This window comes from Schistocerca gregaria, chromosome 5 (assembly GCF_023897955.1).
Source record: "Schistocerca gregaria isolate iqSchGreg1 chromosome 5, iqSchGreg1.2, whole genome shotgun sequence".
Classification (NCBI taxonomy): domain Eukaryota; kingdom Metazoa; phylum Arthropoda; class Insecta; order Orthoptera; family Acrididae; genus Schistocerca; species Schistocerca gregaria.
The window spans coordinates 148,149,241-148,174,180 of NC_064924.1; the positions used below are offsets into that span (position 1 = coordinate 148,149,241).

The 24,940-nt window shown below is 41.6% G+C and overlaps 1 protein-coding gene across 2 annotated transcripts in view; it reads right to left on the reverse strand.

The window, feature by feature from the left end:
* Positions 1 to 24,940, reverse strand: part of LOC126273047 (monocarboxylate transporter 2-like) — an 82,172-nt gene that overhangs the window by 48,831 nt on the left and 8,401 nt on the right. For both annotated transcript variants that reach the window (XM_049976443.1, XM_049976444.1), the window contains exons 2-4: positions 20,973 to 21,070; positions 13,363 to 13,489; positions 8,344 to 8,487 (exon numbers count right to left, since the gene is read on the reverse strand). In XM_049976443.1, coding sequence (XP_049832400.1) covers positions 8,344 to 8,487; positions 13,363 to 13,489; positions 20,973 to 21,062 — 361 coding nt within the window. In that variant the 5' untranslated portion in view covers positions 21,063 to 21,070. The remainder of the gene's footprint in view (positions 1 to 8,343; positions 8,488 to 13,362; positions 13,490 to 20,972; positions 21,071 to 24,940) is intronic.

The following is a 24,940-nucleotide window of genomic DNA, read 5'->3' on the forward strand; positions in this document are numbered from 1 at the left end:
TAAAATATCTGATGAAGTTAATACACTACAAAATTCTGTACAGAACTGAAATACGTTACATAAAATCATAATTATATACAATTTTTTAACATAAAATAAATAATAAATTATTTACTAGACTAAGAGAAAAGCCACAGTGTAATCTGACTCTGCTTAGCTTGAACTTCGTGGATACACAAAAATTCAAGTTTTAACTACTAATATCTAGTATGACAGGACTCGAATCCATAAGTGCAAAACACGCAACACAGCTGGTAGTCACGGCATATGCTTGGAACATATAAAATTTCAGTGTCGCAACCAAAAAATGATGTGTTTTTCATGTTGCTGGATTTCGATAGCCTTCTCATAGCCCCCATAGTGGGATGTCTTGTGCAGAATTTTTGTATCATCGTATTTCATTCTGTGGGTTTCGAGGCAGTGTTCAGCAGCTGCTGCTTTTGTGGGCTGTTCGGTTTTTCGTGCAACTTTTTTCAGTTGTATGAATAATTTCTCCGACAAATGCTTCCCCGTATTTGCGTGATATGTAATGCAGTCCAGATTTACGGAGTCCCGGCTCCCGTTTTACCGTCCCTAAATGGGATTTGATATTTTCTTTTTGGTGGTACACATATTTGATAGTTTCTCGTAGTAATGTTCTACAGATTTTTCCATACACATTGCTTGCATATGGAATGTAGACTACCTTTTGCAGTAGGACTTCATCGGGTGTTGGCTATGGTATGACTCTTTGCTTGAAGACTGCTCGGATTTGGCGGTCGCTATTGCTGTTTGTCTAGAACACTTCACCGAAGCGGACCAGTTCCACACACAGGGTCAGTAGAGGGGAGTGAACACTGGTATATATATTTCACATTCAGTGGTCCAGGACATCAATCAGCAGGAATAACCTGTTGATGAGGGCACTTTGCGCTGTCGAAAATTCTTTCCGCAACGATCAATCCGGAATCATCCCCGAGATACTTTGAAACATTATATTTTTCCTTGTGAAAAATATTTTAATTTTTATTTGAACATACCATGAATTACGAGGGTGGCGTTAGTCAGAAAAATGGAGAACGTGGTAAACAATGCTGAGGGTTTAAAATCCAAAGTTATACATAAATTCTGCAGTAGAAAACAGCGATGTATAGACTTCATTTCTCGTCACTGAGTAACAATAACTTTTTATTTTAATACATATTTTGTCAATCTGATTTCTTGTTATTTTTGTAAATTCAGCACTAGCCGCCATTGGGCGCCTGTTACACAACAGAGATACTGAAGCTAACATAACTGATCGAGCATGGATTCGAGGAAAGAAAAATCACCGGGGCTGTGTTTATGGATGTACCAGCTGCTGACAACACAGTTAGACACCGTCTGTTGTTATGGAAAGTGTATGTATTAAGTAAATATTATGACATGTCACAAATGCTTAGAAATCTCATCGAAAACAGATGATTCTTTACCGATTTTGAAGGGCAAATAAACCGACGAAAAACACAGGAGAATGCCTTTCCGGACCTTAGTGTCCTGCGCCGTTGCTGTTCAATATCTACACCACTGAGCGGCCGGAAGTTTTACATACACCCACATCCAAACTATATTCCGCGATCAACCTAGTGGTGTGTGGAGGAGTGTACTTTCGGAACCACTCTCTGATCCCTCCAAACCTGTTCCACTCGGAAATGGTGCGTGGGAAGAATGATCGTCGGTATGCCTCTGTACTGGCGTTAATTTATCGAATTTTCTCCTCGTGGTCAATATGCGGCATATATGTGTGAGGGGAAGTTATATGTTTCCCGACTCCTGAAAAGTGCAGTCCCGAAATTTCAGTTCTAAATCTCTCCATGAAGCACAACGCCTCCCTTGTAACATCTGCCAGTGGAGCTTGTTTAGCATCTCCGTGACGCTCTCTCGCCAGCTAAACGATCCCGTGACGAAACGCACCGCTCTTCGTTGGATCTTCTCTACCTCCTCTACCAGTGCTACCTGATAGGGATCTCAGATAGATGAACAATACTCAAGAATGGGGGGAACAAGCACCTTATAAGTCACTTCTTTTGCGGATGAGTCACATTTCCTTAAGATTCTTCCGATGGATCGGGTGTCTGCTTTTCCCACTATCTGTTTTATATGGTGATTCCACTTAAGGACCCTATGGATAGTGACGGCTATTTATTTTACGGCAGACGCTGTCTCCAGCTGTATATCATCAATAGTGTATGTAACTGTACACTAGTGGATTTCTTTTCCTGTGTATGTGTAATACGTTGTATTTATTTACGTTCAACGTCAACTGCCAGAGTCTGCACCAGTCATCAATTCTCTGCAGGTCGTTCTGCAAATTCTTTCTATCTTCTGAGGTTGCTACTTTGTTATAGACAACTGTGTTGAGTTCTATCTGCAGCAGCCTGGAATCCAATCGCAGTTCTGTTCTGATACTCCGTAAGCTCGTATTTGTTTTTCATTAAAAGGCAATGCCGGACGGTGTCAAATGGCTTACTGAAATCAAGGCACACTGCATCAAGCTGAGCGCCTTTGTCCACTGCGCTGTGGATCTCATGGAGGAATAGAGCGATTGAGTTTCGAAGGATCTGTTTGTGGAATCCATGTTGATTTTTATAGAGGAGATGTTCATTTTTCCAAAAACGTCTAATTTTTGAGCATAAACACGTTCCACAATTCTACAACAGATTGACGTCAGCGATATAGGTCTATCATTGTGTGGATCTGTCTTACGGCCTTTCTTAAAAACGGGAACGACCTGCGCTTTTTTTCCAGTCGTTAGGCACCTTTCGTTGCTCAAACGATCTACGATAAATTATTGCTAGAAGGCTGTGCCGTTAAGCTCATGCAAATAACTTTGAGACTATGGAGAAGAAATGATCAGAAACTCTTGGCCACCTGGCTGGCTACTACAAGGACACCCAACTCAAACCGAATCTCTCGATGAGCCAAACGTATGTTTTTCACTTAACAAGTGGTTCAAATGGCTCTGAGCACTTTGGGACTCAACATCTGAGGTCATCAGTCCCCTAGAACTAAGAACTACTTAAACCTAACGAACCTAAGGACATCACACACATCCAAGGCCGAGAGAGGATTCGAACCTGCGACTGTAGCGGTCGCGCAGTTCCAGACTGCAGCGCCTACAACCGCTCGGCCACACCGGCCGGCTTTTCACTTAACAGACTGTTGACAAGGACACTACAAGTATCACGGGGGATGAGCACTCACTTAAGTAAACGCTATATGAACACAAACAAGTAAGTAGCTGCTAGAAACAACATAGTGCCCAGAGTATCAGGCATTACATGAGTTGCACAACTCGGGACAGAAAGGACTACACCATTCTGATCGTGTTAGTCAGTTGTGGAGTATGCATATCGCGTACAGTATAACTCCGTGCCAAACAAGTGAACATAACACTCAACGTACCATGCCCCATCATCACAGACTGTTTGAGACCAACAAAGACTGACAAGCTATACTGCCTAGCCGGTATCGCTCATCCCAGCATCAGACGCGAAGACGCGGTCAAGAAATAAAAAATTGAAGCACTTATTTCTACGGCCCAACCCCTCTTTGTATACCAACTGGCCCTCTGCCAACCTGAATCTATGAGTAGTTTCCTGCTCGCAATAGAAAATTTCACTAATTCATTGCAGAAAAACAGAGTAGAAGCGTAGCAATAAAATAATTTCCAATACCAATACAAACCGATTGAAGAACGTCTCCCAGGTCAAGAGGAGTGGAACACACGGATATCTTTAAAAAGATTACATTCCGTTATTACAAGAACCAGAAGCAGCTTGAGTAGATGCGGACTGTAAGACGAACTGCTGCTGTGCAGTCGTGGACAAGAGCAGTCTACTACCCACCTCATCAAGTGTGAACTCTGCGCAAGCACCTACACTATTCAGGATTTCATGAAGGCTAAACCAGATGTGTTAGACGTACCCGGCGTTTGGTCCAATACATTTTAGTCCCATTATATTAAATGTTATACGTTTTCTTATACGCAGTCTGCAACCAGATGCGTTTAGATGTGGCCGGCTTGTGGTCAAATGTTTCTGAGCCCCATAATACTACATGTTATACCTTTCCCTATATGCGTTTCCAGTTCTACATATTTTATCTTTACCATTTCGTAAGTTGTTTGTTTGTTGGGTGTACCCGTGGTCTAGGGATTGAATAATCAACGAAAGGATAGCCGGCACGGTAGCTCAGCGTGTTCGGTCAGAGGGTTAGCTGCCTCTGTAATTAAAAGAAAAAACTGAGTGACTGGATCAGTAACGAACTTCAATGGGCGTCAGGTAACGTCCGCCACAAACAATTGTAACGAACAATAACGAACAAAATGAGATTACAAAAAAAAAATGTAGCGTCTTTGATTCATAATCAAAACGTCTTCGGTCCCGGCTTCGATCCCCGCCACTGATTAAATTTTGATAAATAATCAGCATTGGCGGCCGAAGACTTCTGGCATAAGAAGTCAGCCTCATTCTGCCAACGTTCTTGTCAAAGAGGGCGGAGGAGCGGATAGAGGTTCAGGGCACTCTCTTGTCCTAGGGGTGGGAAATTGCCCCTAAAGGCGGAAGAATCAGCAATGATCAACGACATGAGGATGCAGAAGGCAATGGAAACCACTGCATTAAAGACATGTAACGTGTATCCACAGGACATGTGGCCTGCAGTTGAAGAAGAGTCATGATGATCTCTCCATTAGCAAAAGATTCCAGAATAGTCCCATATTCGGATCTCCGGGAGGGGACTGCCAAGGCGGAGGTTACCATGAGAAAAAGATTGAATAATCAACGAAAGGATAATGTTCTACGAGTCGGGGCGTGGAATGTCAGAAGCTTGAACGTGATAGGGAAACTAGAAAATCTGAAAATGGAAATGCAAAGGCTCAATCTAGATATAGTAGGGGTCAGTGAAGTGAAGTGGAAGGAAGACAAGGATTTCTGGTCAGACGAGTATCGGGTAATATCAACAGCAGCAGAAAATGGTGTAACAGGTGTAGGATTCGTTATGAATAGGAAGGTAGGGCAGAGGGTCCGTTACTGTGAACTATTCAGTGACCGGGTTGCTCTAATCAGAATCGACAGCAGACCAACACCGACAACGATAGTTCAGGTATACACGCAGACGTCGCAAGCTGAAGATGAACAGATAGAGAAAGTGTATGAGGATACTGAAAGGGTAATGCAGTATGCAATGGGGGACGAAAATCTAATAGTCATGAGCGACTGGAATGCAGTTGTAGAGGAAGGAGTAGAAGAAAAGGTTACAGAAGAATATGGGCTTGGGACAAGGAATGAAAGAGGAGAAAGACTAATTGGGTTCTGTAACAAGTTTCAGCTAGTAATAGCGAATACCCTGTTCAAGAATCACAAGAGGAGGAGGTATACCTGGAAAAGGGGGGAGAAACGGGAAGATTTCAATTAGATTACATCATGGTCAGACAGAGATTCCGAAATCAGATACTGGATTGTAAGGCGTCCCCAAGAGCAGATATAGACTCAGATCACAATATACTAGTGATGAAGAGTAGGCTGAAGTTCAAAGCATTAGTCAGGAAGAATCAATACGCTAATAAGTGGGATACGGAAGTTCTAAGGAATGACGAGATACGTTTGAAGTTCTCAAACGCTATAGATATTGCAATAAGGAATAGCGCTGTAGGCAACACAGTTGAAGAGGAATGGACGTCTCTAAAAAGGGCCATCACAGAAGTTGGGAAGGAAAACATAGGTACAAAGACGGTAGCTGCGAAGAAACTATGGGTAACAGAAGAAATACTTCAGTTGAGTAATGACAAGAGGAAGTACAAACATGTTCCGGGAAAATCAGGAATACAGAAATACAAGTCGCTGAGGAATGAAATAAATAGGAAGTGCAGGGAAGCTAAGACGAAATGGCTGCAGGAAAATGTGAAGAGATGATTGTCGGAAGGACAGACTCAGCATACAGGAAAGTCAAAACAACCTTTGGTGACATTAAAAGCAACGGTGGTAACATTAAGAGTGCAACGGGAATTCCACTGTTAAATGCAGAGGAGAGAGCAGATAGGTGGAAAGAATACATTGAAAGCCTCTACGAAGGTGAAGATTTGTCTGATGTGATATAAGAAGAAACAGGAGTCGATTTAGAAGAGATAGGGGATCCAGTATTAGAATCGGAATTTAAAAGAGCTTTGGAGGACTTACGGTCAAATAGGGAGAAGGGATAGATAACATTCCATCATAATTTCTAAAATCATTAGGGGAAGTGTTAACAAAACGACTATTCACGTTGGTGTGTAGAATCTATGAGTCTGACTTTCGGAAAAGCATCATCCATACAATTCCGAAGACGGCAAGAGCTGACAAATGTGAGAATTATAGCACAATCAGCTTAACAGCTCATGCATCGAAGCTGCTTACAAGAATAATATTCAGAAGAATGGAAAAGAAAATTGAGAATGCGCTAGGTGACGACCAATTTGGCTTTAGGAAAAGTAAAGGCACGAGAGAGGCAATTCTGACGTTACGGCTAATAATGGAAGCAAGGCTAAAGAAAAATCAAGACACGATCATAGGATTTGTCAACCTGGAAAAAGCGTTCGACAGTATAAAATGGTGCAAGCTGTTAGAGATTCTGAAAAAAGTAGGGGTAAGCTATAGGGAGAGACGGATCATGTACGATATGTACAACAACCAAGAGGGAATAATAAGAGTGGACGATCAAGAACGGTGTGCTCGTATTAAGAAGGGTGTAAGACAAGGCTGTAGCCTTTCGCCCCTATTCTTCATTCTGTACATCGAGGAAGCAATGATGGAAATAAAAGAAAGGTTCAGGACTGGAATTAAAATACAAGGTGGAAGGATATCAATGATACGATTCGCTGATGACATAGCTATCCTGAATGAAAGTGAAGAAGAATTAAATAATCTGCTGAACGGAATGAACAGTCTAATGAGTACACAGTATGGTTTGAGAGTAAATCGGAGAAAGACGAAGGTAATAAGAAGTAGTAGAAATGAGAACAGCGAGAAACTTAACATCAGGATTGATGGTCACGACGTCAATGAATTTAAGGAATTCTGCTACCTAGGCAGTAAAATAACCAATGACAGACGGAGCAAGGAGGACATCAAAAGCAGACTCGCTATGGCAAAAAAGGCATTTCTGGCCAAGAGAAGTCTACTAATATCAGATACCGGCCTTAATTTGAGGAAGAAATTTCTGAGGATATACGTCTGGAGTACAGCGTTGTATGGTAGTGAAACATGGACTGTGGGAAAACCGGAACAGAAGAGAATCGAAGCATTTGAGATGTGGTGTTACAGACGAATGTGGAAAATTAGGTGGGCTGATAAGGTAAGGAATGAGGAGGTTCTACGCAGAATCGGAGAGGAAAGGAATATGTGGAAAACACTGATAAGGAGAAGGGACAGGATGATAGGACATCTGCTAAGACATAAGGGTACTAGAGGGAGCTGTAGAGGGCAAAAACTGTAGAGGAAGACAGAGACTGGAATACGTCAAGCAAATAATTGAGGACGTAGGTTGCAGGTGCTACTCTGAGATGGAGAGGTTAGCACGCATAGGAAAGGAATTCGTGGCGGCCCGCATCAAACCAGGCAGTAGACTGATGACAAAAAAAAGGTTGTTTATTGCTGTATAGAGTGCTCGATGCTTCCGAAGCGATTAAATAAATAAATGGCGTACTTAATAGTGTTACTCTCTGTGAATCCACGTAGTTAAAGTTATGCACTCTCTGGTACTTCCACAGTTTTGTATAAGCATGTAATATGTTTTCTTCAAAGACCTGAACACAGGAATATCTGAGGGGCGTAGATATGAGACTTATTTTCGTAATGATAATTTTGATACAAATTGAACCTTTTTGCTAATGTAGGTGTCGTTACGATATAATGATAAGTAACTTTGCACTGGAAAGGAAAATAAAAGAGACAACCTCGCCGCAACACAATACCTAAAGCGTAGAGTGTATGCAGATGTGACAACTATTTTCGGGCACTCTCTGATTTCGAAGTAACACAATGAAACATTACATTGTAAGTAGTACACTATCAATAAATGTGTAAATAAAAAGGCAAACATTGAACAAAAAGAAACAAAAGACGGGACGTCACTGTGATTTGCAAACACAGAGAGGAACTTGAGAATGAACGAACTCGATGAAAGCATTGGAAAAATAAGAACGTCAGTGCAGTTACAGCAGCAGGTCTTGAGTTAACATCTGGATCTAGGTTTCCTGAAATGGCGGAATGGTTTAAAGTCTGAGTACTGTGAAGTCGATTGTGTCATTGATACATGAGTGTATTGATCACGATGAATATCTCTTACCTACGAAGACACTGTAGGTGATGATGATGTGGATGATGGAATTGGCGAAGCTGGTGAGCACCAGCCCGGTCACCACAAAGCACCCTCCGGTGACAGCCACCTGCCGCATCGAGAACTTCTTCAGCAGCGGTCCGGTGAACAGACCTGGAAAGGCACGTATTTTCCAGTCAGATCAAACAATTATACGAGGGCTATCCACAAAGTGCATTACGTTTTGGAATTAAAAAGGAAATAAATTATTTGAATTTTTTTAATTATGTACAAATGAAAGCTACACTTAAATACTACTTTTCTACATAGTTGCCATTTAAATTAAGGCGCTTATCGTAGCGATGGACGACCTTGGAAATTCCTTCGTCGTAAAATTCGGCCGCCTGCGCCTTCAACCACGCGGTTACCCCTTCTTGAAGCTGTGCGTCGTCATCAAAACGCTGCATAGCCAACCACTTCTTCATTGCTGAGAATAAGTGGAAGTCGCTCAGTGCCAGGTCGGGATCGTATTGCGGATGAGAAAACAACTCCCACTTAAAAGATTCGAGAACTTCACGAGTGGCATCTACCTTGTGGGCCCGGGCGTTGTCGTGAATCAGCAAGACCTTTGAGCCCAACTTTCCCCTGCACTTGTTTTATATTGCTCTTCTGAGGTTGTGCACAGTTTGGCAATACCTTTGAGTGTTTATTGTAATGCCTTTTTCCAGGAAATCCACAAAAATCACACCTTTTCTGTCCCAAAAGAGGTAACCACGTGGTTGAAGGCGCAGGCGGACGAATTTTACGACGAAGGAATTTCCAAGCTCGTCCATCACTACGATAAGTGCCTTAATTTAAATGGCAACTATGTAGAAAAATAGTATTTAAGTGTGGCTTTCGTCTTTATATAATAAAACAAATTCCAATACCTTATTTATTTTTATTTCCAAAACGTTAAGTTCTTTGTGGATAGCCCTCGTAGTTACAGAGAAATCGTGTTCCAACATGAAATTGTATCGTTCATAGCTCTTAAGCAATAGAAATTTGAAATTTACAGAAAATATAGGTTATGGTAGAACAGACACTAAGATGTACTAGCTTTCGGTATTATATGATTGTCTTTATTCCCATCGCTGAGGTAATGTCATACTAGAACACTCCATCGAAAATAGGTGGCGAGGATAGCTTGTCTATATATGCTCCGCAAGTCAACGTAATCCATACCCTGTTACTTTAGCATATGGTGCGAGGAAAAATTGTTACTTTTGTTGGTGTCTAGATGCGATATTCTCTCTTATCCGATTCACGGGACTTATAATGACGAAGGCTACCGAAATGCCCCACAATCTACTTTTAATATCGATCTCTGAATTACTCAATTTTATTATCCAATTGGCCGACAGTCTTGAAGATATCTCTTATAGACAGTATGTAAAGAAATCCAAATTACTGTTATACCAGTTTAACGCTTTTATTGTGATGGATCGATTTCGGTTAGTTAGAATATTGGTTATTTCAGGAATACAAATTTGGTTACTGTAACCATATATATCAGCAGTGGTCGCTATCACTCTGTATTGTATTACAATGTCGTATAGATTTAGAATTCTTACGCTATAAGCTGTCTTGTAGTTTACTGCTGATGTTAATTCAATTTCTTGTAATAATTGTAATAATGATGCACAGTTAATAGAAATAAACAATACAGAATCTCAAATCCGTGAGGCAGATTCATACAAAGCAGTGAGGCTTATTTCTGAGAATGGAGTACAGTGCTTTAAGTTAAAAGATGTGGTATGGAATGAGGTATACACAGAAAGAGAAGCCAATGTCATTGCTGGGGAGAAATCGCAAAGGCAGTCCCACAAGTTTCCATTTTGGATATACCGCTATTCTTTACACAGGGTTGCTTCTCCCAGCAATTGTCACCCGCATGTCAAGGTCAAACATTACTTTCATGCTACAAATTATACTGTGGTATTTTAAGGAAAGTTATTAACATGTCAAGAAGTCTGTAGGATGTGACAGAAATTAATAATCTAGATAATAAAATAAAAATTACCTTTGATATTGTCAGATCTAAGAGAGGACAACAAGCCAATACACAAGATATATCCTAACAATTATACTAAATAACAATGTGGTGAATGATAATTCACAAGTTGCGAATAGTTATAACTATCGCTTTATAAATTTAGCTTCAAAAATAGTGTTAAAAGGTTCAGTAGAAGAAGCAGCAGAATAAAGTAAAAATATAATTTCACTGAACTTCAAGCAACTAGAAGTACCACCAACATCCTTCACTGAAATTAATACAATTACAAAAATTGATCATATGGTGGTGATGGGACTCAAAACACAATTATAAAAGGTTATTCTAATAATTAAAGTCTTTAATGATATATGTGGATGAGCGAATTTTCCGAGACAGATTAAAATATGCATTTGTTAAACCTCCTTCTAAAAAAAGTCAAATTTTCTTACTCAGATATTTTTCCAGAATGTCCTAAAAAGTAATGTAGTCAAGAGTAGTCTCACATTTGGATTTCAGAAAGGTTACTCGACTGAGTTTGCCATTATACATTTACTCAGCATACATTACATGCCTTAAATAATAAAATATCCCCAGTTAGTATTCACTGTGATCTTTCCAAGGCAAGTAGATTATGTTACACTCTTAGAAAAACTCAAGTGTTGTGGAATGGACTGTTTTTACAGAGAACTGGTGTGAATCTTACTTAGCAAACCGAATGCAGAAAGTTATGCTAAATAATTCAGACAGTGCTGGAAAGGTAGAAAATTTAAGTGGTTGGGGAGATATCGCAAAAGGAGTCCCACAAGTTTCAATTTTGAATACACCCCTATTCCTTACACAGGGTTATTTCTCTCAGTAATCGTCACTCGCATTTTCCTCACCGATTAGGCAGGTAATTGCCATTTTCTTTTTGCATTGTGTAGCTGGAGTCAGTCCAAACAAATTCTGCTCATCAAGTCTTTCTTGCACGCCCAGTGTCAGTGCAAAGTGCCGGTTTGTTTCCCGTCAGAAATAAAATTATTTTTAAAGTGGAATTGTACTTGTGCATTAGACAGCGGGGACTCAGATTAGTGCAGAGCGATTTTTTTTTTCGGACGGTATTAACAGGAAGTAAACTCGAAGAATAACCGGTACTCCAACAGTGAAAGCCGGCCCGCGATGAATGCTACGACTATGCATGCAAAGCTGCTGAGTCGCTGCGGGTTTGCTGTTTAATCTTCGTGTTTTACTGTTCCTGTTAATCACATTGATGAAACAAATATCGGATTAGATTAATTTTGGAGCGCTCTACCAACGGGCACGTAAAATTCCGACTGAATTTTGTTTTTTAACGGGAAACAAATAGAAGCTTTTTGTTGACAATGTGCGTCAAGTGGACGACGTGAGGAGCAGTAACTGTTTGAGATGACTGCAGCTGGACAACGCAAAAACAAAACTGAAAAGATCTGCCGAAACGCCAGAGAAAATGCACGTGCCAACTCTTTGGAGAGACACCCGGTGTATGTGAAACACTTTCCACTCAACATTCAACTAGCTGAAGTGGTACTTTTTGGAGACTATACTGCTATTACAATGAATCCCATTACAGAGAAAGCAACAGAAGAGATCGTGAATGCTGTTTTTCAAAGAATTACGAATTGCTAATTTGAAAATGGACTCTCCCTAAATTATGAAAAAACACACTTATGGAATTTTGTACAACAGATAAAGTCATACGAACATTTGATGCACCTCATTAAAAGGAATTATTAAATAGGGTAGAATTCCCCAAATTTTTTAGTGTATGTATATATGATAACTTGAAATGGAGGAAGCATATTTAAACAGTTAAGTTCAGCTACTTTTGCTCTTCATATAATAAGTCGCCTTGGAAACAAACGAATTATCCTCCTCTTTTGCACATTTCCACTCAGTGATGGCTTTTGAGATAATTGTCTGGATTAACACACCACTTTGAAAGAAAGCACTGATTTCACAAAAGCCAGCAGTAAAATTAGCATGTGGTGTTCACCTGCAATTATCATGTAGCTACCCCTACAAGGAGTTAGGCATTTTAACTGCACCATCACAATACATAATTCGCTACTCAAATTCTTCATAAATGCACTCCGTGTGGAGGCCACAAGTGGTCCATCGGGACCATCCTACCGCCGTGTAATCCTCAGCTGAGGATGTGGATAGGAGGGGCGTGTGGTCACCACACCGCTCTCCTGGTCGATATGATGGTTTTCTTTGACTGGAGCCGCTACTAATCGGTCGAGTTGCTCCTCAATTGTCATAACGAGGCTGAGTGCACCCCGAAAAATGGCAACAGCGTATGGCGGCTGGATGGTCACCCATCCAAGTGCCAGACACGCCCGACAGCGCTTAACTTCGGTGATCTCACGAGAACGTGTGTATCTACTGCGGCAAGGCCGTTGCTCCAAATGCGTCAAAAATAATCTATCATAATTTGAGAAGAACAGTAATGTCCATATCTACAACACTGCAGAAAAATATGAACTTTATTGTCCGTTATCAGAACTGTCAACGGTTCAGAAAGGAATTCAGTATGTAGCAACACAAGTCTATGATTATTTGCTCACTATAATAAAACAGGTAGAAAAGGAACGATTTGACATATTTAATCCCAAATTCTGGATTGTCTAAGCTGCTGCAGTGACTGCACGGCATTTCACTTGGAGAAATTCCAAATTTTTACTTACTCAAGTAGACAGAGCTCGTAGATCAACTATGGTCACATAGCTTTGACTGAGACACAAGTAACTCAACACCAAATTGAATTACATCAAACACTCAGATTTGACCTGAGGTATGCATGGAGATTCCCTTGGTTTTAAGACAAAACTGTCATATTCTGTTAAGAAACTTCGATTCACCCCACTCTCAGTTCAGTGTGATATAGCTAAGATCCGAGAAATAGCTGAACCTATACCTGCGTACAGCATATGAAGCGACAAAAGAAAGCAACTCATAGAGAACAAAAGAGTAACGCGATCATCTCTCGTACTCACCAGAGAAGTTCATGACTGCCATCATGACGTTCATTATGACGGCTGCACTTGTAGTCTTGTGCCCCATCGAGATCAGCTTGTCTCCAAACAACACGCTGAACACGGAGATGAGGGCCTGGCTAGTCATCTGCAGAGAAACAATAAAACATAAATAGTGGCATCACAAAATTGTCCATTTCCCGACCACGATATTACTGCTCTTGGCCTCCCGTGGCCGTTACCAGAAACAGGCGGGGACGCTACCGTAAACAAGTAGGGTGGTGTCAAAACAAAACGCGTCGGACTGTGATTCGCGTCAAAAATTACAACACAAACAAGTGATGCTCCGATCGAACCGCCTGAACTACCAAACGCAATAATACTGCGGTCGACTAATGCAATGACTGTTGAACGTTACAGTAACGCCAGCCTTTACTTACCATGTATCGATACAGTATTTTTGCTATTCTATCTTCTCTTACAACTCTTTCAAAAGGAAAAAAAGAAAAGAATACAGGCAGTAGTTGGTTGCATACACTTTTGGAGCTTGGTGATAGTTGCCGCCTTTCAAGAGACTATGTATAATGACAGATCTGTATTTAAATTTAACAGCCATAGATTGGGAGACGTAAGCAACGAGCAAACGGTGATTTTCTCTCGAGTGTCGAACATTTGATAAATCGCTGTGCTATTGGTACAGTGTGTCGCAAATGCGAAGCTCGCTTCCCATTAATCACGTGTTGTCAGTTAACTTGCATATGGAAAAGCGGAATGAATTTATTTCAGGAACAATTTCACAATAATTTGCGGAGGGCGATTATTTTGTGAATGCAAGATTCGCCGCACTGTGTATAATGTAGAAATAACGCAACATTTTTCGGAAATATTGAATATCTTGGTTATTAAAGAATAATTGTTTTCGTAACAGGCAGCTGGGAGTGGCATTAACTACCACGCCCCGATCGTTGTATCGTTTAGTTTCATAATTAATTGTTATTGATCCTCTGTAATTAAGAGAGGCGTCCGCTGGAAAATCATTCGATATAAAAAAGATGCAGATTTTTTTTTTTTAATTCCTAAACTTTCGTGGCAGTTACATTGGTCAAGTGTCAATGTCAATGACATCGAGTCACCTAGATTGTATTGAGATTCACACACAGGAGAATGAAGTAAATTGACCGATGTCACAAAGAAACAGTGACGCCTAGAAAATAAATTTGTAGCTTTAGATAAGATTTTTTCGGAACGATCATCAACATTGGAAAAATTTATGTGGAAATTACTCCTATTGCAAGTCACCTTGGATTTAAATTCTTTTACGTCGGTGTTATCTTCAGTGGGTTTGTATTTTATTTACATATCTGCAAAATTTTGTAAAATTAAACATTTTTACACCATCATATAGGTAACATACGAATATCATTATACGAGTAAATTCTGTGACACACATAGAGGTGATAAGTGCCAAATTCAGTGTATGTTTCTACTTTTTGCTACGGCAGTCAGGCTGGAAACCCACAATGAGGGGTTTTCAGTGGATGGCGTAATGGTGTAATTTAACTGTCGGCGTGCCGCAGAGGGAAAGATATGTCGGAAGTCATCTGCAAAGTGGCGTTGTAGAAATATCTGAGCCAAGAGTTGACTATGATTTCAATGCCGCTGGCTCAATTGATGACAACCGTATAAAGAATTCTGTAAAACTGCCATTTTTCCTTCATGTACGATTATTTGGAAACATTCATAAACACTGGAGAAATTTATGCGTAAATTCCGCCTCTCGCAAGGCACCTTTCATTTAAATCCGTTTGCGTTATTTGTTGCCCTCAGTGAGTTTGTTGTTTATTCTAATGTCTGCAACATTTTCCCAAACAATAAACCCTTTTAAAGGGAAGTCATATAAATACACTACTGGACATTAAAATTGCTTCACCAAGAAGGACTGCAGATGATAAACGGGTATTCATTGGACAAATTTATTATACTGGAACTGACATGAGATTACATTTTTACGCAATTTGGGTGCGTAGATCCTGAGAAATCAGTACCCAGAACAACCAACTCTGACCGTAATAACGGCCTTGGTGCGCCTGGGCATTGAGGCAAACACAGTTTGGATGGCGTGTACAGGTACAGCTACACATGCAGCTTCAACACGATACCACAGTTCATCAAGAGTAGTGACTGGCGTATTGTGACGAGCCAGTTTCTCGGCCACCATTGACCAGACGTTTTCAATTGGTGAGAGATCTGGAGAATGTGCTGGCTAGGGCAGTAGTCGAACATTTTCTGTATCCAGAAAGGCCCGTACAGGACCTGCAACATGCGGTCGTGCATTAGCCTGCTGAAGGGATCGAATGAAGGGTAGAGCCACGGGTCGTAACACATCTGAAATTTAACGTTCACTGTTCAAAGTGCCGTCAATGCGAAAAAGAGGAGACCGAGACGTGTAACCAATGGCACCCCATACCATCACACCAGGTGATACGCCAGTATGGTGATGACGAATACACGCTTCCAATGTGGGTTCACCGCGATGTCGCCAAACACGGATGCGACCATCATGATGCTGTAAACAGAACCTGGATTCATCCGAAGAAATTACGTTTTGCCATTCGTGCACCCAGGTTCGTCGTTGAGTACACCAGCGCAGGCGCTCCTATCTGTGATGCAACATCAAAGGTAACCGCAGCCATGGTCTCCGAGCTGATAGTCCAAGCTGCTGCAAACGTCGTCGAACTGTTCGTGCAGATGGTTGTTGTCTTGCAAACGTCCCCATCTGTTGACTCAGGGATCGGGACGTGGCTGCACGATCTGTTACAGCCATGCGGATAAGATGCCTGTCATCTCGACTGCTAGTGATACGGGGCCGTTGGGATCCAGCACGGCGTTCCGTATTACCCTCCTGAACCCACCGATCCCATATTCTCCTAACAGTCATTAGATCTCGATCAACGCGAGCAGTAATGTCGCGATACGATAAACCGCAATCGCAATAGGCTACAATCCGATCTTTATCAGAGTCGGAAACGTGATGTTACTCATTTCCCCTCCTTACACGAGGCATCGCAACAACGTTTCAACAGGCAACGCCGGTCAATTGCGCGGAACTGTATCGAACGCCTTCCGGAAGTCAAGGAAAATGGCATCTACCTGGGAGCCTGTATCTAATATTTTTTGGATCTCATGAACAAATAAAGCGAGTACGGTCTCATACGATTGCTGTTTCCGGAATCCATGTTGATTCCTATGGAGTAGATTCTGGGTTTCCAGAAATGACATGATACGCGACCAAAAAAGATGTTCTAAAATTCTGCTGTTGATTTTACATTAGGTTGAAGATAATACAGCGGGTGGCCACTTGGCAAACCTGGAGCTGCACCCATTGTCTTTAGGGCAAGATGTCGATGTGCGTTGCTATTACCTTATTCTTTTAAATCGTGTGTGCCTAGAGCCTCAGTGTAGTTAAAGATATTTTGCCGGATTCATTAAGAATCTTCTAAGTGGCTTAGTGCCGCCAATCAGTATCGTTAACTCTCTTTTTATTTGAGTAAAACATGTCAGGATTTGGAACCGCGATATAAGTAATCCTGGTGAATGCTCTAAGCGCCAATATGTTCCATAGTTTATGTTAATAAATGTTTTGTAAATGTATCTTCCAATGGATTTCCACTGAAGGATCACTGTATCCAAGTTATCCCGCTCTATAAAATTTTAAAAGTAATTCCATCTACCTTTACCGATTCCGACACCTCCCTCCAGCCTTCCTATCAGTGTGTGTGTGGTAAATGCAGAAACAAGAACTATGGCAACATTGTTACCAAATACGTCCAAAGGGGATCAATGTGCTACTACTTTTTCATAGCTGCTGATAGACGAACACCGGTAGACATCCACTGGAGAATGGAGAATGCGTACAGGTCCGAAAAACGCCGTAGCGGAATGTTGCTCCAAGTTTCGTGCTGGTCGCGATTCGACACAAGAATCGGTCGATCCCAGAGGCCAGCCTTATCGAAATGGGAGACACTCTAGCATCCGCCCTATAGTCCTGATACCTCATCATACGATTATTACACCTTGCGTCCTTTAAAAGAGTCCTTGAAGGGTCGACGATTCCTGTCGGAAGAGGATGACCGGCAGGCAGTTATGAATTTGTTCACACAGTAGTACAGGGTATTTTACCATACGGGTATCTTCAGCCTGGTGCGTCAACGGGGTGATTGCGTCAGTGCTCACGGTGATTTTTGCTAAGGGGCGTACCGATTCTAGACTGTACGGCCTATGAACTGAAGCTTTCCGATCGTCCCTTACACATTTTGTTACAGCAGTCGGGGCCAGAAACATGATATGAAGGATTTTCAGTGGACGGTATAATGCTGAGCCTTCATGGTCGTACGGTGTGTCAAACACAGAATGATTTCTCGTTGTATCTAACCAGTACTTGACAATGACTGTAATGCTCCTCTCTCTGTTCATAAAAATTGTATAAAGATTTCCGAAAAGTTACCTTTAGATGTTACACAAAACAGCCTTAAAGAATAAACGCATTTGCCCTAGAATGAATAGACATAGATGGTCAGTGAAACGATGGCAACATAGGTCTACTGAGATTAAAAATAATACGATGTAGTGTCGCTTGTCTAGCAGCTGTTTTTGTTAACTCGTATGAAAGTGTCATTTCTTATTTATTTTTTTCATGTCTTCACTTTTGCAGGAAACTGTATTTAGTTGCATATCTTCCATGAAAGCACTAATAAGTAATTCCGAGCGGGAAGGCGTGCCGGTCCTCGGTACGACTCCGCCCGGCGGATTAGTGTCGGGGACTAGTGCGCCGCCCAGCCTGTGGATGGTTTTTGGGCGGTTTTCCATCTGCCTCGGCGAATGCGGCCTGATTCCGATTATTCCGCCTCAGTTAAACTATGTCGGCGATTACTGCGCAAACAATGTCTCCACGTACGCGTAAATCATAATCACTCTAGCACGCAAACCTTTGTGGTTACACTGGTCTGGTATGAGACGTTCAAAGGAGAATCGACTGGGGGCCGAACTGCACATAACCCTGGGCTCAGTGACGGGCTGCGGCGGGTTGGGTGGACTACTGTGGCCCATTGTAGGGCTGTGAACGAGTGAGGCCTATGGTGGGATGCAGCCTCTCCGTCGTTTCTGGGTCCCCGGTTCAATACACACACAATACACTAATAAGTGAAAGGTACTCAGCGTTATTTCGGTTGATTTTCAGTGTGTATAACATAAAAATTGAAAATAAATAAACATCTAACATTCTGCGTGGTTTCTGTTGGTTCTAAGTCGTGTCTCTCTACCACTTTCACGCAACGACTCTCTGAGCGTGTTTTTTTTTTAAGAGAATTGACTAGTTTGAACCTGGGACCTGTTGCTTGTAAGGAGACGCCTGACCACACATGACATGTACAGTTCAAAAGAGTTCAGTGAGACTAGCGATAATATAATCAAATACTTAATCATTTCAGCGTTAGCTGCACTGCACTCCCTGTAAAAGAACCTTAATACTAACTCAATTTAGTGGAAGAGGTTCAAGGCTTTCCTATTTTTAGTTAGCTGGTAAAATAACGTCGAAAAAGCAGTTAACGTTACCATTCGAATTTTTATTCTACTCACAAAACATTGTTTATAAATTGCACTATTGATAAAAGAAAAGGATGATGAAAACCAACTGCGTTCAACAAAAATGTGAAATAATATTCCCTGAATGGGTTTCCAAGCTCTACAATGGATCGAACGATGACCTATGCCATGTCACATCTATAATCTAGGTTTAGTTAAGTTTCATAAAAGAGAAAACTATCAAAATAGTCTAGAGTGACCCTCAATTATCTTTAATTACTTATTTAACTTGTCGTAAATTACAGTGGCTGATGTGGCATCTCAATAATTATATAACAGAAAAATAATCGCGTTTAACATTTTAACTTCTAGTAGCAAATGTGAATACCACGAAGTTTAATTGACGATCGACACTAGTATTACGCAAAAAAGGGGGTGTAACAGATGGGACTTCTGCAGTTCTCAGTGAAGCCTTACGCGCTGTTATGCAGCATCGCGTGCGTTCATTACCTTGTCTGTGGTTAGGCAGCGTCAGGGGGCGGCGCGTGGCGCAGCTCCACACACCTCGCCATCTCGTTAGCAACTCTCTAACCTCTCTTTACTACAATTTACTGAAGTTGGTTTAAGAAAATGGTATCTGGCTGTGTTTTCAACTGACCAATCAGGATCTCAATGTTAACCTTAAGCTACGCCTACAAAAATACTGTCTATCCAATGGGAAACGTTATACTTTTCGTGGCGGGGCAATGTTTTTGAAGTTTGCAACGTAACAGAGACGCGAAAAAGTCTCACGCTAAAACTTGCAGCAGGTGTGGTCCTTTTAGTGTTATCGTAAGATCTATACTGTTCTTCTGGAGGGCTTTATCTTTTAACATGGGCCGGGGGCTGCTCTTGGCAGTTGACAGGCGATGTGGGTGTCCTTCCCTTATCATAGGGTCTCCCAGCCTACACGACTCTGCTCTCGGCTTCTGTTTTCGTTTCTCTCCTTGGAAGAGCGTCTGTTTCACTGTGGGAGGGTATGACATGCATTTAGGCGTTCTTGTGTTAGTCTGTGGTATTCCATTTGCTCACTCGTTCATCGTATTACTTTGGTTAATTGTATGTCAGGATTTATTCGGAGCTATGTGACATACTGCCGGATTTGCTATCAGGTCAGGTTTTTAATGGAAGGTGTTGGATTGTCTGACACCTTACAAACAAAACGTATCCGCGCAGAAACTCGACAGCACGGTTATTGGATTACCGTTCTGTACTTTTTCCTCCTGTGCCAACCGCTACCTGGAAACTACGGTGACATAAATGGCTCATGCCTTGCGACCATCTGGAGCTTCCTCTTCTGTCACTATTTTCCACCCAAGCCACAATTTTGTAAATCTGTGATGACGAGCAGGCGCGGTTCCCTTTCCAGCCTGGATTGTTGCAGCGTTTTCCCCTTCAAACGAAGAAAACGAATTACTTGACTTTATAACCGAGCTTTGGCTCCTTTTTTTCTCGTCTAGCTACGCGCTGCGGCACTGTGGCGCGAGAATTTAGATGGGTACCAGGACTGCACACTTGTACCAACATAATATTAATTACTTCACTTTCGTCGACACGACAAATAAAGTTTTGTGACTACCTCTCGTCTATAGTGAGCTAAAAAATGGTTCAAATGGCTCTGAGCTCTATGGGACTTAACATCTTTCGTCATCAGTCCCCTAGAACTTACAACTTCTTAGATCTAACTAACCTAAGGACATCACACAATCCATGCCCGAGGCAGGATTCGAACCTGCGACCGTAGCAGTCTCGCGGTTCCGGACTGAAGCGCCTAGAACCGCATGGCCACCGCCGCCGGCAGTGAGCTAAGATAATTAATAAATAGATTCTCATTTTGGAACTGGTATGGGCAAAAATTTTAATTCACTGTTTGACTATCGTAAAGTTATGTCTGATTTCCACTTCATTAACCACTAAATGTTCTCCACCTATCCCATAACGAACCATAATTGTCCTGATTTCAGAAGTGGATACTAGTTAGCTAAAGTGTTCAGGTGTCAGGATGTACTTACGTAATTTAGGGCGACCCCCAAGACAATCATCCAGCCCCACCCTCCATCGGGTGGAACGATTTCGTACTCAGCTGTTTCCATTGCAGTCATCTTCGCATCTGAAAAAAATAACAATAACCGTTACTGTTGAATGATTAATAGTTTCCGGATAACTTCCGTAGTGCGTTCAGTAAGGAAATCTGCAGCTACTCATAAAATTATTATATGGTATTTTCAGTTCCACATGCTTTGTTACATACTACTTAAAACTAAATATTGAATATTAAACTACTGTTAGCATGTGTTAGACAAATTTAAATCTCTGATCTAAGATATACATTGTCACTGAAACTTGTAAAAAAGGTTCAGGCAATTGTCACGTTGGAGAGGCAGCATTCATTTAACACCAAACAATGAAACACGTGGCTGCTCTTGAATACCTCCTGGGTTTCAGAAGACGACTACATGAAATTAGACACACGTCAGTGGCTAGAACATCTCTATAATTTTTAACGCACATTACAGATACTCAGTATGGCCACCGTTCGTGACGCAGCAGACGCGAACTAATTAAATCTGACAATATGGAGTGAATGATTCGTCTATATATTCAAACGCGCTTTCCCCTAATAACGTATTCTGGAATTACCCCACGACACGACGCGCATTACGAATCTCTCCAGTGACAGCTGTCTTTTTCTGCATGTCTTGTAGGTTCTGCGCAATCGTCATCTGAGAACTTGGAGGTACTAATGAATAGCCCTGCAGTTGTAGGCACAACGCGCTCATTTAATTGCCAGACCTTGTACTGGCACAAAATGGGTTAGAACGAGGATTAAAAATAATTTGACTACAGTCAAATCGTAAAGAGTTCTCGCATGGGTCAAACAGAAGATCAGTCAAGATTTTTGCTCATAGAAAAAGAAACAGTCAAACACCCTCCGAACAGCCCTTGGAGGCCCAACTGAACCTACCGGCTGCCGAGTCATTCTCAGCCCTTAGGCTTCGCTGGATGCGGATACAGAGGGACATACGGTCAGTACATTGCACTACCTGCTGTTGTCACTTTTCGTGACCGCTGCCGCTACTCCTCTACCAAGTACTCAATTGGGCTCACAAGGGCTGAGTGCACGTCGTTTGTCAACAGTACTCGGCACACACGGAAGGTAACCCATCTAAGTACTAGCCAGCCCATCCGGTTAGCCGTGCAGTCTAACTTACGGCTTTCCGGAGTGGCAAGGAGCGCCTGATCCCCGGCACGAATTCACCCGGCGACCTTGTGTCGAGGTCCGATGAGTCGGCCAGTCTGTGGATGGTTTTTAGGCGCTTTTCCATCTGCCTCGGCGAATGCGGGCTGGTTCCCCTTATTCCGCCTCAGCTACACTATGTAGCAAACAAGTTCTCCTTGTACCCGTACACCACCATTGCTCTACAACGCAAACATAGGGGTTACACTCGTCTTGTGTGAGACGTTCCCTGGGTTGGGGGGACGTCCACTAGGGGCCGAAACGCACAATAACCCTGGGTTAGGTGTGGGCCGGCTTAGTGGTGGACAGGTGGACTGCGGTAGTCGTCGTGGGGTTGTGGACCCCCTCCGTCGTTTCTAGGTCCCCGGTTAACATACATACAACGTCCAACACGTACTAGCCAAGCCCGATTGTGTTTAACTTGTGATGTGACGGGAACCGGTATTACCACTGCATCAAGCTCGTTGGCATTTCTTATAAGAAAATGAAGAAGAAAAAGCGGGAGACGTAAGAGTAGGACTCGCCTTTGAGGGTTCCACAGGCACTTGATTATGTATATAGACAGTTCATGTATAGATTTTGAGGAGTCATTTTGTAACCATCAAAATATGTGACGAACATAGCCAAATTTTTTCACTGCAATGACGTACAGGCTTAAAGTTTTTACGTCGTGAAGGACTGTAGACCATCGTGTTTGACACAAATTTCAACTTTACAACGCTTCCGTTCATCAGGAAAAGGGGTCTTAACAGACAACCAAACAAAGATGGACAATAAATGACAAAACATATTTTTTATGTGATATAATTACAAAAAATGTTTTGGGAATTTTTCTTTTCTTGCTTCTTGTCAAATCTCGTGATTCTCAGTCACGGGAAACACCAATAGTGAGATTGAAGGTATCAAAATATGTGACAGAAATGCCGTAATCTTTTCTATTCATTGACTCACAAGCTCAAATTTTGTATTACCTAAGGAACCGTGCACTCGTATTTGAGAAATTTCAGCCTGATACCTCTACCCCTTCCTGAGAAAAAGGGACCTTAATAGACCGACAGACAGACGGACAGCAAAGGTTCCGTTTTCACGTATTGAGGTACCGATCCCTAAAAACGAAAAGAAGTGCACCGACGAGTCACAATCGTTGTGATTATCTGTTCGCTTTTCAATACAATCTCTACCGATTTTAATTTGTAATTCATCTTAGTAAACAATGCGTTAAATTTGGAGGTTTCCACAACTTCAAGGCGATCACCATGTGGAGTTTCCTAAAGTGGCAGCAACGGACTTGCTACAAGATAAACTCGGTAAAACATCGTATTTAAGTTTCGCATTGACATAGCTGTTAACGTTTCGGTACATAGTCTTTTATTGTCATGCAAGCGCATGGATGAACTCGTCAAAGACATGATTTCTTCACGATGCTGTACATTGCACAGTCGAAACGTCCATATGATTCCAAAAGACACTCGATATACCTTCCCATATTGGTGCCACAGTTTTGAATATTTTACTGAATAGTGATCTGCGTGATGCCATTCCATCAACAGTTTTTCAGATTCATGATAAGTTAGTCGCCATCTCCCACAAATCAAGGCATCAGCTACGAAGAGTACAGAATTTATAATTGGCGGATGCTGGATCAGCCATCCTACCCCTATATCGATTGTGGCGAATACCAGGTTGCTTCCTTTGAAAAGAATGAGGCTGATTTACTCGTATACTTTTGTTCAACATGGAATGGTGTTCCACCTCTATGCTCTCGAATTCATGGAACGATAAGACACGAACTTCATTCATTTTCTGCACTATCGTAACAAACTTTGTGCAAAGATATTTTCTCCTTTCAAGTGCTGAACCATTTTAATGAATATTAAAGTCCTTGCGTTGGTCAACATATGACGTCCCCAGTGAGCATGAAGCTTCACATCAATATAGTGTCTGTGATAAGCCAGTGAAAGCCGCCACACAGATAGCTTACAACGCCCACAATAAGATACACAAAACTATTTTTCGTACTTTCATCAATGTACATATGACTTTTACGTTTCAGGTTTAGAGGTAATGATTCCATCAAAGTCCAATGTTTGACATGCTCGTTAAATCCATTTTCCCAAACAGTATACTGCTGGAACAAGGTGATCATACTGATGTTCCCGAAAAGTGTAGCAGAAGGTTAGAAATTCGACGACAAAAACAAATTAAATACTGAATAGTCTATAATATGGTTTACAAGATAAAGTATAGGATATGCTACATTCTGGCAGACTCTTGATCATCATCTAAGCTGTGCTGACAATTCTTTTGAGGAAAAACGTCTACCTCCATAAGCACGTAGAGGAATCATGTGGCGACAGAGGGCGCCGTCAGCCAGTTCATGTCGTAGCTGCGGACATATAAACTACAGTGCAGCTTACCAGTCTGTAGTTAATTTTCCCAGAAGACCAAAAATTGATCGTTGTACGATATGGAACCATATTTTGGAAGTGTCAGCAGAAGACATCATTTAAAATCATTCTCATTTCTTCTGTTGTGCTTTAATGAAAGTTATGTGTCATGGAAACGTGGGTAGATGTCAAAGAACTTCAGAAGTTAATAATAGCGGTGATATCGTGGTCAATAAAAACGGAGCACTTGTTCAGATGGAACATGCAGACTTATTGAATCACCAATCGAGGCATTCACCTCAACTGATTTATGTAAGCATGGAAGACGTAAACTACAATTTGTAGTAGATTCTTT